At 45.3% G+C, this 17,500-nt stretch overlaps 1 protein-coding gene across 1 annotated transcript in view; it reads right to left on the bottom strand.

Moving 5' to 3' along the window:
* The window catches only part of nxn (nucleoredoxin), a 120,440-nt gene that overhangs the window by 15,644 nt on the left and 87,296 nt on the right, over positions 1 to 17,500 (bottom strand). The window contains exons 5-7 of the mRNA XM_063205419.1: positions 13,576 to 13,682; positions 5,147 to 5,326; positions 1,591 to 1,715 (exon numbers count right to left, since the gene is read on the bottom strand). Of these exons, the coding sequence (XP_063061489.1) occupies positions 1,591 to 1,715; positions 5,147 to 5,326; positions 13,576 to 13,682 (412 nt within the window). The remainder of the gene's footprint in view (positions 1 to 1,590; positions 1,716 to 5,146; positions 5,327 to 13,575; positions 13,683 to 17,500) is intronic.

The following is a 17,500-nucleotide window of genomic DNA, read 5'->3' as shown; positions in this document are numbered from 1 at the left end:
CAGAATGTTGGAAAAAAAAATACCAGAGCAACACCAAATTACCTGGCAGACATGGAAGACAAATGCTGTGGATGACAGACAATATTTTGTATTTGGTGATCAAAAACCCATCTCCCAACAGTTGGCCAGATGTAGAACAGTGTCCAGGTGAACGGTGGATACATGTCCAAGGCAACAATCAAGAAAAATATCAAGAACATTGAGGAACACTTCACCATAGGAAATACAGAGGGTTTACTAAAAGATGTAAATTATTGATTGCATCAGAAATAGCAGTACCAGATTTGGCTTTGCCAAACAACGTCTTAAAAAGACTGTATAGGTCTTGAGCTACATCCTATGGACAGAGGAGACAAAAATCATCTTGTACAAGGGTAATGGGAAGAAAAGAGTATAGAGAAGGGAAGGAACTGCTCATGATTCAAAGCATACCACCCAATCAGTGAATCATGGTGGTGGTAGTGTCATGGTCTGGGCATGCATATCTGTCAATACTATTTTCCCCTTGTATTTATCGATGATGAGGACTACAGACAAAAGCCAAAGGATGAATTCTGAAGATGTTCAGGCTATATTATCATGTCATATTAAACCTAATGGTTCTGAACTCATTGGACAATGCTTCACAGTGCAGATGGACAATGACCCAAAGCTTCATCTGAAAGCCACTAAGCCATTTCTACCCCAAAAAAGAGGAATATTATTCAATGGCCCAGTCAATCACCTCACCTGAGTACGGCTGAGCAAGCATTTCACTTGCTGGAGGCAAAACCGAAGGGAAAATACCCTAAAAAATAAGCAGGAACTGAAGACTGTTGCAATAGAGAGCTCACCATAGCATCACCAGAGATAAAACCAAGTGTCCATTGATGTCTATGAATTGCAAATTGCAGGCTGTAACTGACTGGAAAGTATTTGCAACCATATAATTAAAAATTGAAAGTTTGATGTATAAATACTAGACTGTCCAATTACTTTTGGTCCCTTAAAAATGGGGTGGCACTGAAAATGTCATAATTCCTTCACAGTTCACTCGATTTGGACGCAAACAACCCCATATTAAAGCTGAAAGTCTGCTGTTAATGTACATCTCGTTTGTTTCATTTCAAATCCATTGGGATGGTGTACAGCATCAAAAAGATGAAAATTGTGCAGATGTCCAAATATTTATGGCCCTAACTGTATGCCAGTAAGAAAGAAAGACATATACTGTGTGTGTGTGCGTGTGTGTGTGTGTGAGTGATAGAGATAGAGATAGAGATAGAGGTGTGTGAGTGTGTGTGTGTGTGTGTGTGTGTGTGTGTGTGTGTGTGTGAGTGTGTGTGTGTGTGTGTGTGTGTGTGTGTGTGTGTGTGTGTGTGTGTGTATGTGCAAGCTGAGATAGCATAAGCCTGTGTGTGTGTGTGTGTGTGTGTGTGTGTGTGTGTGTGTGTGTGTGTGTGTGTGTCTGTCTGTCTGTCTGTCTGTCTGTCTGTCTGTCTGTCTGTCTGTCTGTCTGTCTGTCTGTCTGTCTGTCTGTCTGTCTGTCTGTCTGTCTGTGTGTTGTGTGTGTGAGTGCGTGCGTCTGTGCTCTACAGTATATCCACCCACCTCTCCGGCCACAAAGAACAGCAGAGGGCTCTCCTCCTCCTTGGCCTTGTACTTGGCCAGCAGCTTCTCTGCTATTGGCTGGATCAGCTCCTTAGCCGGCTCCAGCTCGCCCTCCTCCTCCGCATCTACAACAACACAGCAAAGGCACAGCAGCATTAACACATGACATTTCTTTTCTTTAAAAAATAATATTAAAAAAAAAATATATATATATATATATATTAGGGGCTTTTATGCCTTTATATGACAGGACAGTCAAATATGGTGACGGAAAGCAAATGGGACAGAGAGACTGGGTGGGATCGGGAAATGACCCCTGCCGGACTCGACCCGGGGTCCCCGTGGGTGGGTATGCGAGCCTAAATGTGGGGGGCTTAGCACGCTGTAGCAAGGGGCTCTCGTGAAATCCAGCTCCATCTCGCCCTCTTCCTCACCATCTTAAATGGAATAGAATGCCTTTCATTGTCATTTTGTATTCACATGTACAATTTACACTATGCACATTCACAATGAGACTGAAAGCCCTCACTTCAGTGCAGATATTTAAAGGGATACTGTCAGCGAAAAGACAGGACAAAGAACAGTGTTCACAAAGACAAAGCATTGTATTTACAGAGGGAACTTCAAATCAGAAAGTTAACATAACATGCCAAAGGGCACTTAAAGCTATACGCTCTCATGAAATCTCACAAAAAAGAAAGTTGGTGCAACACAGCAAACAGGAAGTCTGTTTGGCCATCGTATAATGACGATGCCACCTCTGGGGTGTGCCGTAATAAAAGGAGAGAAAAGGGGAAATTTCGTTTATTTATTGATTGCTTGTTTATTGATGATATCTATAAAAGGAAAGCTGTTTTCTTCTGGGCAATGAAAGACACCAGGGAGGGAGAATATTGTATACTGACAATATAAGGTGGAGAAGATGGGTTTTTATTAGGATTAAAGAATCGTATGGCAGACAGTGATGGAAAAGGAAAACAATCAATCAAGGCATACGGTATGTCTGCACTTCTGAATATGTGTGCATGTGTGCACATGTGTGCATGCATGAGTGCGTGTATATTTATTCCTTTTTTTTACAGGCAGGTTCCCACATCAACACCACCAGCACACACTTACCACCCCCTGCCACCACCCCCTGCAACCATCCAGCCCCCCACCCCCGCCCCCACCCACGCCCATTTCATTTCATACTTGTGGAGCAGATGGTGTGTTTGAAATTGAATCCACTTCATCCCGAGCAGCAGCGGCAGCTCTCCCACAGGCCCACGTCATGCGTCCATATAATAATAATAATGACTGCAATTGTATGGAGGCGGCCTCCGCTTGACCCCCAACAGGCTCAACAGTAGCAGTAGTGGTGGCACTCACCGAATGACTGACAGGAGATTTGTGGTGGAGGAAGAAGGAGGGAGGTGGGAGGAGGAGGAGAAGGAGGAGGTGGTGTGTGTTGAGAGGCTGCTAGTCTGGTTGAGTGGTGGATTAGTTTTAAAACCGCCCCTTCAAAACTTGACTTCTATTGACAGGAGGTGGGGCCGTGGCTCAAAAAGAGGTTCATGAATGGGTCATAATCTGTGGCCCTGGTGACATAGTTGGTGGGGTAGCTTGGGGTGTGTTGCAAACACTTTGGACTGAGGGGGCGGGGGGTTATAAGTGGGACTGTGTCTCTACTGTGGAGCACTCCATAGGGGCCCTTACAGGCGAGATGTATGGGGAAATATAACAGACGTAGGGGCCCTAACAGACGAGATGCATGGGGATTATATAAAGAGACGGGGGATTTGCAGACTGATTATTTTGGACGCAAGAAAAGTAAGTAAGTAAGTATGCCTTTAATAATCCCGCCATGGGGAAATTCGTTTGTTGCAGCAGTAACATACAGATAGTGCAGAGACAATAGACAGTGTACATACAACAACACAGGATAAATACTTAAAAAGATGTTAGGGGAAAATATAAATGTCTCTGTTAAAAACCACAACAAGTACATTAGTAAGAATGAAAGTGCATTGTAAAAAGTGCATTAGCAGCTTCATAAAATGGAGGAGAGGGTGCTAGGACAATAATAAATAAGTAAGTTAAAAAGTTAAAAAGATAAAAAGACCATCACTACCATCCCTACCACCACCACCACCATCAACATCATCATCATCATCATCATCATCATCATCACCATCACCATCAACATCATCATCCCCAAGGCTACCGCAGGGACTTAGTGTTATTATATAGTCTGACTGCAGAGGGAAGAAAGGCCCTGCGGTACCTCTCTGTTCTGCAGTTTGGGTGGAGGAGTCTACTGCTCAGTGGGCTCAGCAGGGCTGCCACTGTTCCATGCAGGGGGTGGATGGTGTTAGCCAGGATTGCTGACAATTTCGTCGTCATCCTCCTGTCCCCCACCACTTCCACAGTGTCAAGGCTACAGCCCAGGACAGAGCCAGCCTTCCTCACCAGTTTGTTGAGTTTCTTTGCCTCAGCTGCTGTGATGCTGCTGCCCCAGCACACCACCCCAAAGAACACAACAGAGGAGACCACAGAGTCGTAGAAGGTCCTCAGTAGGTTTTGTTGAACCCCAAAGGACCTCAGTCTCCGCAACAGGTGGAGTCTACTCTGGCCTTTCTTGTAGAGAGCCTGGGTGTTGTCAGTCCAGTCTAGTTTTTTATTGACATGTCAAAAGGGAAGGGGCCCCCGGAGTCTGCTTGTGTGTAGGGCCCCAAGGTTGTGTGCTGTGTCCTTGTTTCGTGTGTGTGTGTGTGTGTGTGTGTGTGTGTGTGTGTGTGTGTGTGTGTGTGTGTGTGTGTGTGTGTGTGTGTGTGTGTGTGTGTGTGTGTGTGTGTGTGTGTGTGTGAGTGAGTGTGTGTGTGTGTGTGTGTGTGTGTGTGTGTTGTGTGTAAGGTGGACATGCGTTTGTGTGCACACATGTGTAAGTGAAAGTGAATTGTGCATATCTATGTGCTGAACGCATGCATGGCTACTTACTCAGAAACAGCATAAGGCATTGTCCAGTGTGTATGCGTGTGTATGCGTGTGTATGCGTGTGTGTGTGTGTGTGTGTGTGTGTGTGTGTGTGTGTGTGTGTGTGTGTGTGTGTGTGTGTGTGTGTGTGTGTGTGTGTGTGTGTGTATTGGATGCGTGTGTGTACACATGCTATTCACCCACAAAGTAGCGCATTCAGGCCGACTAACAACCGTGCCGGTGCCCGTTCCCACACCTAATTGCGAGCCGGTCGTCGTGTTCACGCCACAGATTTCAGCATTTGCGAACCGGAAAGTTGGTTTGCAATGCCAACCGCAAAATACTAGGTTTTTCTTCGCGAACCGTGATGACAGTGTGGCCGTCAGTAGGTTCATCCGGGTAACACAGTCACGTGCGGGAAAAAGTTCAGAGCCCGGTATGAACACGGGCGGTTCGCAGATAAGCAATTTCGTGCCGAACATCACTGGTGCCATTCTGGTCGGCCTGAAAGCCCTAATAGAGCACAAAGCAGGGTTCCGTGTGTGTGTGTGTGTGTGTGTGTGTGTGTGTGAGTGTGTGTGTGTGTGTGTGTGTTACGTACCCACGAAGAGCACCAGGCAGGGTCCCTCGTGCAGCTGCACTGCGTTGGCCTCGCTCAGCTCCAGGACGGGCCGCGGGTGCCATGGGAACAGACGGCACTCCGGGTCGTTCAGAACCTCCACCCGGCCCTGCCGCGTGATCATGTGACCCTCGCCGTCCAATAGGATCAAGGTGGGGATACCTGAGGAGAAAGGCAACACAGCATTGTTTTTATTACACAGATCTAGAGTTGCTTGCATTATTTGAATGTCATTTTAGTGGATATTTCCCCACATTTTGTATAACTTTGTGCAATATACATTAGGGCTGCAATGATGCAATCAGCTCACGATTCGGTTCATGTCACAATTTGGGACGCAAATCTCTTTCAAAATTAATTAATTTGCTTTTTCACAAGCTTCAATGAAGGGTAACAGTACTTTGAAAGGGTGCATCATGATACTGCCTTCTTGAACCGCGATAGAGTATCGTGACCCAGCGCATCACGATTTCTTGGTTCGATACAATATCGTTACAGCCCTAATACCTGTAGCTTTGTATAAAAGCATCTGCGAAATATAAATGAAACGTCACACAACATGGGAGAGGCTGAAGCACCATGGTCAATACTACAGGTTTTTCTTTGTCAACTGCGACACAGATGCACAGATGAAAACGAAGAAGTGTCATTACTCCATAGAGGTAGAAAATAACACTAGAGATGATCCCGCCCCCCTTTTTACGGCAATCTGTAGCGGCCATTATCTGTAGGTAGATCAGAAAAATGGAAATTAACAGAGAACGAGGCTTACCTCTGTCAAAAATGGCTTATGTTCATAATCTAGAATAAGAAATATTTACACCTCAAACAAATACTGCTGTACTTTAAGACATTTTCCACTGAAAACAAAACAATAGCCATTCAAAGGAGACAATGTTCTACTTCATCAACATTCATTAAAATGCATAACCGCATCACTTTCAGATTTAGCATTCCTTTTTGTCTTTTCGATTTTTGACTCTCTCTCAAAGTAAGCTTCGACATCTTTCCCCATTTTCCGCATCAAAAGGCACATTCACTCCTTTGTTGTATAATTGAAAAGGATCGTGTATGTTTTTTGCACTGCACTCACATATTTCTTGTTTCTCTCTCAGTGTTTTTCATTTGCAAAACATCTGGGCCACTCCTTTACAGAGATGACCACTTTCATTATGGCAGAATGCCTGAAAACGTTTTTCTTCTTATTCGCAGCCTTTTTACACTCACACCACAATCTTACTTCACTCACAAAGACACATGGTACATCATCATGTTCTGATTTTTGCAGTTATGAAGAGATTATACAGATTGTCATTTGCCATTAGTAGTCCATGTCACCACAACATCTTTAGCAATTAAACATGTACTGCTAAGGTTTTGCTATGGTGGGGTCAGTTGAGAAATGCTAGGGATGTCCAGAAGACATTTTTTGAAGAAAGAAATGCCATAAAGTATTGGCTTCTGTTGTTCAACATCTGAGTTTTTAAACAAGAACAGGCTGACTGTAGTGCTTTGTGGTGCTCAATGTTTTTTGCAGCATCAATGCACCACTGATTAACATGTACTGTATGAAACAAATTATCGACAGACATTATTTATGGGTCTTGTTGTGAGCGTAAAAAAGATCACTCAAAGGAGTCATAGCCAATTTTTGTTTTAATTGTATTTGATAATTTTGTATATGATGATGTTATTAAACTTTCACATTGCAACTTTAGCATTTTGTTAACTAAGCCTACTCAGCCACTCAGCCCCCGATCCCTCCTCCTCTCCGCTTCTCCACTTCTCCAGTCTGCTGCAGGGAACACCTGTGGCCTTGGTGTGTGTGTGTGTGTGTGTGCGTGTGCGTGCGTGTGTGCGTGCGTGTGTGTGTGTGTGTGTGTGTGTGTGCGTGCGTGTGTGTGTGTCATATATAGCCGTGCTGGCATGTGGCCTCTGGCAGTCTCTGCTCTTTTATTTAGCCGCTCAAGGAAGGAATAAACACAGTGGAGGGAATAAGGGGAAACGACAGGGACACAGGAACAGGATGAGAGGAGAGGAGAGGAGAGGAGAGGAGAGTAGAGACGAGGAGAGGAGAGGAGAAAGGAGAGGGGAGAGGAGAGGAAAAAGGGGAGAGGAGAGGAGAGGAGAGGAGGACAGGAGACGAGAGGAGAGGGGAGAGGAGAGGAGAGGAGAAAAGAAAGGGGTGGGGAGGGTGAGGAGACGAGAGAAGAGGAGTGGAGAGGAGACGGAGGAGTACGAAAGGAGAGGAGAGTGGACGAGAGGAGAGATAAGAGGAAAATAGAGGAAAGGAGAGGAGAGGAGAGGATAGAGGAAAGGCGAGGAGAGGAGATGATAGAGGAGGAGAGGAGATGATAGAGGAGGAGAGGGGGGGATAGAGGAGAGGAGAGAGGAGAGGAGACGAGGGGAGACGAGGGGAGACGAAGGGAGTAGGAGGAGTAGGAGGAGTGGGAGGAGTAGGAAAGGAGTGGAGATGAAAGGAAAGGAGTGGAGAGGAGAGTGGACGAGAGGAGCGGAGAGGAAACGAGAGGGGACGAGAGGAGTAGGAGTACCGAAGGACAGGACAGGAGACGAGAGGAGACGAGATGAGGCGACAAGGAGGAGTAGGAAAGTACAGGAGAGGAGAGGAGAGGAGGGGAGAGGAGGGGAGAGGAGAGGAGGGGAGAGGAGAGGAAAAAGGGTTGGGAGTGAAAGAAGAATGGTGGGGGAAGGAAGAGAGAAGTATAGGTGGAACAGCGGACAGAAGGACAGACAGAACAACAGAAAGACAGAACGCTATTTCAGTTTCTTTTCTCTAGTGCTGAGGGTGGGTTTCCTGACCATGCCAGGCCTGATGCCAAGCATGTGTGTGTGTGTGTGTGTGTGTGTGTGTGTGTGTGTGCGTGTGTGCGTGTGTGTGTGTGTGTGTGTGTGTGTGTGTGTGTGTGTGTGTGTGTGTGTGTGTGTGTGTGTGTGTGCGTGTGTGTGTGTGTGCGTGCGTGAGTGAGTGAGTGAGTGAGTGAGTGAGTGAGTGAGTGAGTGAGAGAGAAGGTTTGGGGAGGGAGAGAGAGAGAGAAGGTTTGGGGAGAGAGAGAGAGAGAGAGAAGGTTTGGGGAGGGAGAGAGAGGGAGAGAGAGTAGGTTGGGAGACAGAGAGAGAGAAAGAGAGAGAAAGAGAGTAGGTTTGGAGAGAGAAAGAGAGAGAGAGAGAAAGAGAGAGATGAGTAGGTCTCCTGTGTGTGTGTGTGTGTGTGTGTGTGCGTGTGTGTGTGCGCGTGTCACCCTCTCCGTCTATGAAACTGCCTGCTGTGAGCTTAGAGCCAGACAGGGCTTCTCCTCTTCTCACCACTTTCTCTCCAAAGCCCCTCTGTGATAAGGATCTCACCGTAGTATTAGCAGGCCTTATCACAGACACACACACACGCAAGCTCAGGTGTGACCGGTGTGTGTGTGTGTGTGTGTGTGTGTGCGTGTGCAACTGTGCACGTGTGTGTGTGTGTGTGTGTGTGTGTGTGTGTGTGTGTGTGTGTGTGTGTGTGTGTGTGTGTGTGTGTGTGTGCACATCTGTGTGACTAAGAAAGGGAGTTGAATAAAAAAGTGACAGTAGGATATAGTGCGCCTGGGCCATAAGCACCTGTGTCTACAAATCAAAAGAAACGTTTCGAGGAATTATGAAAAGCGACTGAGTGGTGCACACACAGAGAGAGAGAGAGAGAGAGAGAGAGAGAGAGAGAGAGAGAGAGAGAGAGAGAGAGAGAGAGAGAGAGAGAGAGAGAGAGAGAGAGAGAGAGCGAGAGAGAGAGCGAGAGAGGGAGCGAGAGGGAGCGGGGAGATAGAGAGAGGGAGGGAGGCTAGAGTATATCGTGTGTGTGCATACATTTTAGTGCATTTTATGTTGTATGTGTTTCATGCGTGTGTGTATGCATGACTATGCGTGCGCATGTACGTGTGCGAATGTGGGTGTGGGGCAGCATGAGCTTGTTCTGAACGCATACCGCACATTCCTGTCTGGATAGGCCGAGAACCAAACAGCATCACTTCTCCCTTCCTCGAGGAAGAAGAGGAGGTGGAGAGGGAGAGAAAAGGAAGAAAATAGAGAGATGGCTTAGGGAGAGGACAAGCAGGGATTGAGGAGGATAGAGAACCCATCTAGGTGAAAGTGTGATTGAAGGAGAGAATGAGGAGAGAATAACAGAAGAAAACAGTAGGATTGCCACCCTGCCCTACAAAGGCAAAGTGCAGTAACTACGCCAACATTGAAACTGACAAAAAAGGCCTTCAAAGCCTCATTATGTTGGCTATTGTAGTAACCTCAAATTCAACACAGAAATATCTCTAGAGCGGGATACATTTGCACCATAAGGGTTTGTCACGAGATAAAGTCGGTGTAATGAAGACCACTCAATTATGACAAATGATGTAGTTACTGCACTTTGCCTTTGTAGGGCAGCACCTCTCTCACATTTCTCTCTCACAAAACCTGGACATTTCTAGTTCAGATAAACAACCTTTTTGCTTGAATGCAATGGCATCTTTCATTTAGTATCCATTGAAGTATTTTTTCTGGGACAGACCATTAAAAATCAGGACAATCAGGGACAAACTGGGACAGGTGGCAACACTAGAAAAGAGAGGAAATTGGGAGTGAAGGGAGAGGAGAGGAGAGGAGAGGAGAGGAGAGGAGAGGAGAGGAGAGAGGAGGAGAGAAGAGGAGAGGAGAGGAGAGGAGAGGAGAGAAGATGACACTTGGAGAAGAGAGTTGAAGACAGCTTGGGAAGACAAGTTGAGAGGGTGCGAGAAGAGGAGAGGAGAGGATATGCTGAGCAGGAGAAAATGAGACAGAAGAGTAGTGAGAAGTTGAGAAAGCAAGAGAAGAGATGTTGACAAAGTGAGTGAGAAAACAGGAAGACAGGAGAAGAGAAGCGATTCTGAGGGGAGGAGAAGACAAGGCTGAGGTGGGGATAGAAAATGAGACAGAAGTAAAGAGAAGTTGAGAGGATGAGAGAAGTTGAGAGGATGAGAGGAGAGAAGGCCAAGAGAAGAGAATCTAAGGGGAAAAGACGCGAGGCTGAAGCTGAGGTAAAAAGTTGAGGGAGGAAGAAAAGAGGGGATAAGCAGAAAACAACAGAAGAGAACGAGAATCTACGAGGAGGAGAGATGAGATGGACAGGATTGGATTAACGCACAGGCTAGATATGGCTGCAGCCTAGGGCCAATGATGGGGCACACTGGATGGGATTGGTCAAAGGTGGGGGGTGGGGAATCAGAAATTACAGAATTGTGAGATTATGTGGTATTGAAAAAATCATCTGTCATGTCAAATAGAATTTTAGATCTCAGGTAATACTCCTCTCCACACAGTTGGCAGACATTTTATTCTTAATTCCTATCTCGGAATTATGATGCCGCCTATGTAATACAGTGACAATTTTTTCTTTCTGCGGGGGCCTACAGGAACCCTTAGCCTAGGGGCCACGAGCCACCTTATAATACGGCCCTGGAGGTGGAGGTTGAAAATGAGGCAGATGGAGAGATAGTGTGAGAGAAGAGAAACCGAGAGAAGAGAATCTGAAAGGAGGAGAGGAGAGATTTATGCGGTGGTGGTTGTGGCGGGGGTGGAAAATGAGGCAGAAAGAGAGAGAGTGAGAGAAGAGAATCTGGGAGGAGAAGTTGAAGTGGAGGTGGGGTGGTGGACAGAAAGAGAGAGTCAGAGAAGAGAATCTGGGAGGAGAGGTGGAGGTGGAGGTGGAGGTGGAGGTAGGGTGGGGGTAGAAAATGAGGCAGAGGAGTAAACTTGATTACAGACCCACATTCCTCCAGCCCTCGCTGGGCCGCGCTGGCTGCCGGCTGGCCCTCTGAATGGACAGAGCGGCCTTGTAGCACGCAGAGTCCCCATAAAGCACAGCATTATGCCCAAACAGCCATTCTCTCTCTCTCACTCTCTCTCTCTCGTTCTCACGATCTTGCTCTCCATCTCTCGCTCTCTCTCTCTCTCTCTGTCTCTCTCTCCATCTCTAGCCCTCTCTCGCTCACTCACACACACACACACACACACACACACACACACACACACACACACACACACACACACACACACGCGCACACACACACACGCGCACACACACACACGCGCACACACACACACGCACACACACGCACACAAACTCTCTACCTCGCTCTTTCTGTGTGTCTCTCCCTCTCCAACTCTCCAAGTTGCTTATTCTCTCAGTCTCTCTGTCCCTTACACTCCCTCTCCCTGTCTCTCGCTCCCACCCTCTCTCTGTGTCTGTCTCTGTGTCTGTCTCTCCCTCTGTCTCGCTCCCACCCTCTCTCTCTCTCTCTCTCTCTCTCTCTGGATCTGGGCCCTAGGCCCTGAGGCAGATGGAGGGGGTGGAGAAGCCTTACGGCCACATTCCGCTAGGTGTTTATAGAACCAGCGGTGGCTCCAGGGGACAAGGCGATGGCAGCCAGCCCGGCAGAGCTGCCACCGTCAGTGTTGCCAGATTGGGCGGTTTCTTGCCCAATTAGGCTGCTTAGGATGGCCTTCTGCGGGTAAAAATGGAACTTCGGCAGGTTTATCTGCTAATTTTTGGCCATAGAAATCAATAGAATTGGGCGGGATTTAGTGCTTCCAGGCAGGTTTTGAGCAATTTTTGGGCTGGAAATCATCAGTCTCATCTGGCAACCATGGCCACTGTCATCATGTGCCAGTTATTTCTGGTGGTTCGACCTCCGGATGCGTACCGTAGCCTGCTGGAATGGGATTTTTTTTATTTCTATACTTAACATGAAATAAAAAGAGTCTGTCTTGCTGGCTACTTTCAAGGAGCATTATATGTTTGCTTCACCCTGGTCAGTTGGAACTTTCTGTGACCTCGGGAAAAGTTTTTTTGGCCCGCCTTCAGCGCAGTGATGATTATTCATTTTTCCAGACGGTTCTTCATGCTTAAGTTCAATGTCATTGCTTTAAACATAGCCCCCTCCATCCGATCTGTGACTGGATGCTCAAAATATGTGGAATATACAGAGCCTTAGATGATCTATGCTTCATAGCACGGTATAATAAGTATATAATATTGAGAATGGTAGGCACTGGCCCTACCGTGGCCTAACGGTAGGGCACTCATCTACCATCCGGCCGACCCGGGTTCGATTCCCAGCTCGGGTCCTTTACCGGCCCTTCCCCCTCTCTCTCTCCCCACTCGCTTTTTATCACCATCTTCACTGTACTATCATAAATAAAGTCAAAGAGACCAAAGAATATCTTTTTTTTTTAAAAGAGAGAGAATGGTAGGCACTACTGCTGAAGATGTGGTTGAGTAGGCGCCTTTAAAAAAATCTAGTTAAGAACTAGAAATTACCACCTGGTGTGATTTTCACCCCTAAGCATTACTGTCAGTGTGTAGAAGACCAATAGAGTGCTCCATCTGTCTTTGCATTCTCGATTCGGGTTGATGAGATTACACCGCATTCTGTAAAACACTGTGAAAATTGAGTTTCATGCATTCCATTTGCCAAGTGAACCCCTCGCGGTTGCTCTGTTCTTTTTAGTTGAGTGTTTGAGAAATGGCGTGTGGGGCGTGAAGAAGATAGTTACTTCCAGCTTCAGCATTCACAGAGATACTTAAACACGCGGAGTACCAACATGGAATGGAATGCTCTACACGGCCATTGGAATGCACTGTAATCCGTGTCAGACAGTGATGTACTGTACTGTATGTGAATTACTCCACTATAGGAGTATAGGATGCTTCCTTTAACAGGGTTGTTCTAATCCATTTCTATTATTCTGTGTATGAAGAGCTTCATTGCAAAATGAGGTATATCAATTTTTGGAACATTTTGGGCAATCAACATTTTTATATTGCGCATTGCATTGCAAAAAATGCATTGTAAAAGTGTGTTCTCAAAATATTTGAATTGCCAGAATTCACACATAGATGATAGGACATCTGAACAGTCATTTCCAATAATAAAATGCAAAAGTAAAATGAAATGGAGCTCACGTCATATTGCAACAAAACTCTTCATATATTTGTTACCTTGGTAAAACAACCACTCAGGTCTTTTCAGGCGAAGAGACTTTCCCCCTAAATTCTTTCCTCAAGATGCCACTCCTGACACATGCAATTATCCTAAAGGGGCATCATTGCACCATTCCCTCAATAGAAGATTTGTGCAGTTCTGCCATGGATGGAAGCATCATGAAGAGGATTTTGCATAAAAACATGCAAGATGACTGATGCAAACTGTACATTAATCACATGACTATATCAGTAGCATACACAAGACTCCACTATTTTAAATATATATATATTTTTGTGGGTATTGAGTCTTGAAGTTCTGTGCTCCTCTGAAAACCTCTGCAGTCCACACTAGAATCCAGCCAGCGGACTGACACCAGCTTGGCAACATCAAAGCAGTTGAGTTTACCTTGTATTCCAAAGAGTCTGTTGAGCCGTGACCGCCTGGCCTCGTCTGAATAGGGGACCGCCAGCCAGGGCATCTCGCTGAAATACTGTGTGAAGGACTCTTCTGACCTGTGCAGACGAGAGCAGAGAGGGGAGGGGAGGGCGATGGGGACACGGCCAGGGCCAGATTAACGCACAGGCTAGATATGGCTGCAGCCTAGGGGGCCCCATCTGCCAAGGGGGCCCTGCTTGGCCACAAACGAAAAACTGGATGCAATATTGAAAAATTCATCTGTCGAGTTGGTAGACATGTTATTCTTCATTCCTAGCTCGTACTTATGACATGTGAATTTGTCGCAAAATTTGCCTTCCGGGCGGTCCACAGCAAACTATAGCCTAGGGGGGCCCAGGCTATCTTAATCTAGCCCTGGACACGGGTCACTGGTGACTAATGGGTGATGGCGAGTTGTTACACCATAAACACACTCATGCCTCTCGTCCTCTCAGCCGTGACACTTGACCCGGTAAGTCACGGAGCATGCATGACTTCAGTCTGCATGAACATTCCAAACTTCATTTGTGTTTCCCAGTAGCGTGTAATTCTCATCGTGATGGTGAGAAAAACTGAGTGATGGTTTAGAATAGGCTGACCAGACTTTTCAAAACCTCGAAATCAGGTCACTTTGAGTGGTGAATATTTGCGTATATCCACACACGCACACCGACCAGATATGAAAAAAAATAAGGCTTTTGCACAACAACTGCTATGAATTTGAGCTACATGTATGAAGAGATTACTGAAAGAGATTATCAGAAAAAGACTTATCTTTCAAATCCTGAACACATGAAAGATGACAAGTGTGAAAGTGACAAATCACAAAAAAAAACACTTTTCAATACTTTTTTTGTCAGTGCTTAGGCACGATTGTTGACCCTCGTGACCAAACATGAATACAACCTCATATACAGTCCCAGGAAAAAGTTTGTACACCCTTTGAAATGTCTTACATTTCTGTCAAAATTGATCATAAAACATGGTCTGATCTTCCCGGAAATCTCAAGAAGGAACAATCAGAGTCTGCTTTAACTAATTCAACCCAAACATTTACAAGTTTTCATATTTTTATTGGTCATAAGGCCATAACATTCACAGGAGAGCAGGGCATAAGTAAGTACACCCTTGCATTAAGTAGGTTTTAACCCTCAGTTAGTTGCAATATCATCAACCAGACTTGTCCTGTAGTTGCAGATCAGATTAACAAAACAATCTGTTTGTATCTTGTCTCCCTCTTCTTTAGAGAACTGCCTCTCGTCAGCAAGGTTTGTGGGATGTCTGGAGTGCATAGCTTTCTTGACTTCATGCCATATAATCTCAATTGTTTTTTTGTCAGGGCTTTGACTGGGCTATTCCAGAATGTGTATTTCATTATTATGAAGCCATTCTAAAGTCGATTTGCTTCTACAGTATGGGTTGTTGTCACATTTCAGGACCCATACTCTTGTGTGCTTCAACTGTGTGACAGACTTCCTCACATTTTTTCTGTAAAATATCACAATAAACTTGAGTTCATTGTTCCACTGATAATAGCAAACTGTCAAGGGCCCGAGGCAGCAAGGTAACCTCATATAATGATGCTCCCGCCACCATACTCAGAAGAGGAGATGTAACCAAGAATAGCTAAAAATGGGATTCATTCTGCCAATCTAAAATTAATGGGGTTTCTGTCCAAAAAAATATTACTGCACCTTTGAGGTTTGCGAAAAAGCATTTATATGCTTCATAGAATTACTGCAAAATATTCTGTAGACCAACGTTGAAACCAAAGTTGAATTGTTCAGGGGAACACACAATGTCATGTTTGGAGGAGAACGGGAGAACCACACCTTCACCAAAACATCATCTCCACCTTCGAGTATGGTGGCGGGAGCATCATTATATGCGGCTACCTTGCTGCCTCAGGCCCTTTTCAGTTTGCTATTATCAGTGGAACAATGAACTCAGAAGTTTATCGAGATATTTTACAGAAAAAAAGTGAGGTAGTCTGTCACACAGTTGAAGCACACAAGAGGATGGGTGCTGAAATGTGACAACAACCCATACTTTAGAAGCAAATCGACTTTAGAATGGCTTCATAATAATGAAATACACATTCTGGAATAGCCCAGTCAAAGCAGTGACAAAAAACAATTGAGATTATATGGCATGAAGTCAAGAAAGCTATGCACTCCAGACATCCCACAAACCTTGCTGACGAGAGGCAGTTTTCTAAAGAAGAGGGAGACAAGATACATCCAGATTGTTTTGTTAATCTGATCTGCAACTACAGGAAACATCTGGTTGAGGTTATTGCGACTAACTTAGGGTTAAAACCTATTGACTGCAAGGGTGTACTTACTTATGCCTTGCTGTCCTGTGAATGTTTACATCTTATGGCCAATGAAAATATGAAAACTTGTAAATGTTTGGGTTGAATTAGTTAAAGCAGACTCTGGTTGTTCCTTCTTGTGATTTCCGGGAAGATCAGACCATGTTTTATGACCAATTTTGACAGAAAGGTAAGAAATTTCAAAGGGTGTACAAACTTTTTCCTGGGACTGTACTGTAGTAACAGTGAAAGCGACTCTGTAGAACAGTGATTCTCAAAGTGTGGTCCGGGGACCACTAGTGGTCCGTGACAGATCTCAGGTGGTCCGCAAGGGGATTTCTACTTTTCCAAGACAAGTATAGCAGTAGACAATATTTGTAATACCTGTATTATTACAAAGCTAAACATAGCTGATGTCTCATTTTCACCACAATATGTCAGGCTTGTAAATTTGAGTAAGAAGTAAGTGATCTGCATCGAAATTAATACCCGTCAACTGTCAATTCCGTTGACAGGTGGTCCCTAAACATTTCTTGGGGGACAAAGTGGTCCTCGATCTGGAAAAGCTTGAGAAACACCGCTGTAGAACATGGGTGGGTAACCTATGGCCTGCGGGCTGTTTACGGCCCAGGTAGCCGTCTTATCCAGCCCCAGATTTTATTCTAATGTTATGCAGTTTCACATGAAAGATCCTGAATAATCCTGTGTTCATAGTACGGCCCTTCCAGGACTTTATTACATTTGAAGCGGCCCTTCGAATGAAAAAGATTGTCCACCCCTGCTGTGAGACCCACTGATGTAATCCAAAAAAGGTTATTCCAGGTTGTCTTGTTATTATGTTATTGCCAAGTACTGTCTTTCACCAAAACATTTCCCCTGAGATCATGAGGCATCACGCTAAACAAAATATGTTGCCCGTGTGTCATCGTCACCCACATGAGAAAAAAAACAATATGATGTTGTTGTAAACAGATTTTGTTCAGAAGTGGTGTCTTGGTTGGTGTCAGCCTCTCACTGTGATCAATCTAGTCAACACATCATTACCTCTATATGAGAGCACAGTGATGAAATGCGTTGGTCCCCCTCTCCCATCTCATCTGCAGAGGCTTTGTTGTCAACAGGGGGTGCAAGTATGACTTTACTGACGAGCTAAACTGGATTAGCATATCACTGTTCCTGTTAATTGGCTAATAGGAGCGAGATAAATGAAACCAGATGGCTAGCTTTACAAGCTGAGGAAGACAAGCCTACCAATTAAAAAGAGCTCTAAAAATTCGCAATTGATGAGAGATACGAAAGAGAGAGAGAGAGAGAGAGAGAGAGAGAGAGAGAGAGAGAGAGAGAGAGAGATGAATTTCGCCCAGTGGGGAGTCTGTGAATGGTAAGCTACAGCACCCGACTGACTGATGGCATATGCTGTGAATTTTAAATGCCAATCAATCCTTTTTTCTTATTTCTTTTTGTCCCATCTTTTACACCTTTATTAATCTGATAGTAGGGGGAGAGAGAGAGAGAGAGAGAGGGGAGAAGAACTGGCAAACGACCTCGGCTGGAATCGAACCTGGGTGTCCGGCGTGATGG

The sequence above is a fragment of the Engraulis encrasicolus genome, chromosome 8 (assembly GCF_034702125.1).
Source record: "Engraulis encrasicolus isolate BLACKSEA-1 chromosome 8, IST_EnEncr_1.0, whole genome shotgun sequence".
In the NCBI taxonomy this organism is placed as follows: domain Eukaryota; kingdom Metazoa; phylum Chordata; class Actinopteri; order Clupeiformes; family Engraulidae; genus Engraulis; species Engraulis encrasicolus.
Note: the sequence above shows the minus strand (reverse complement) of the source record. Positions and strands in the feature narration are given on the sequence as shown.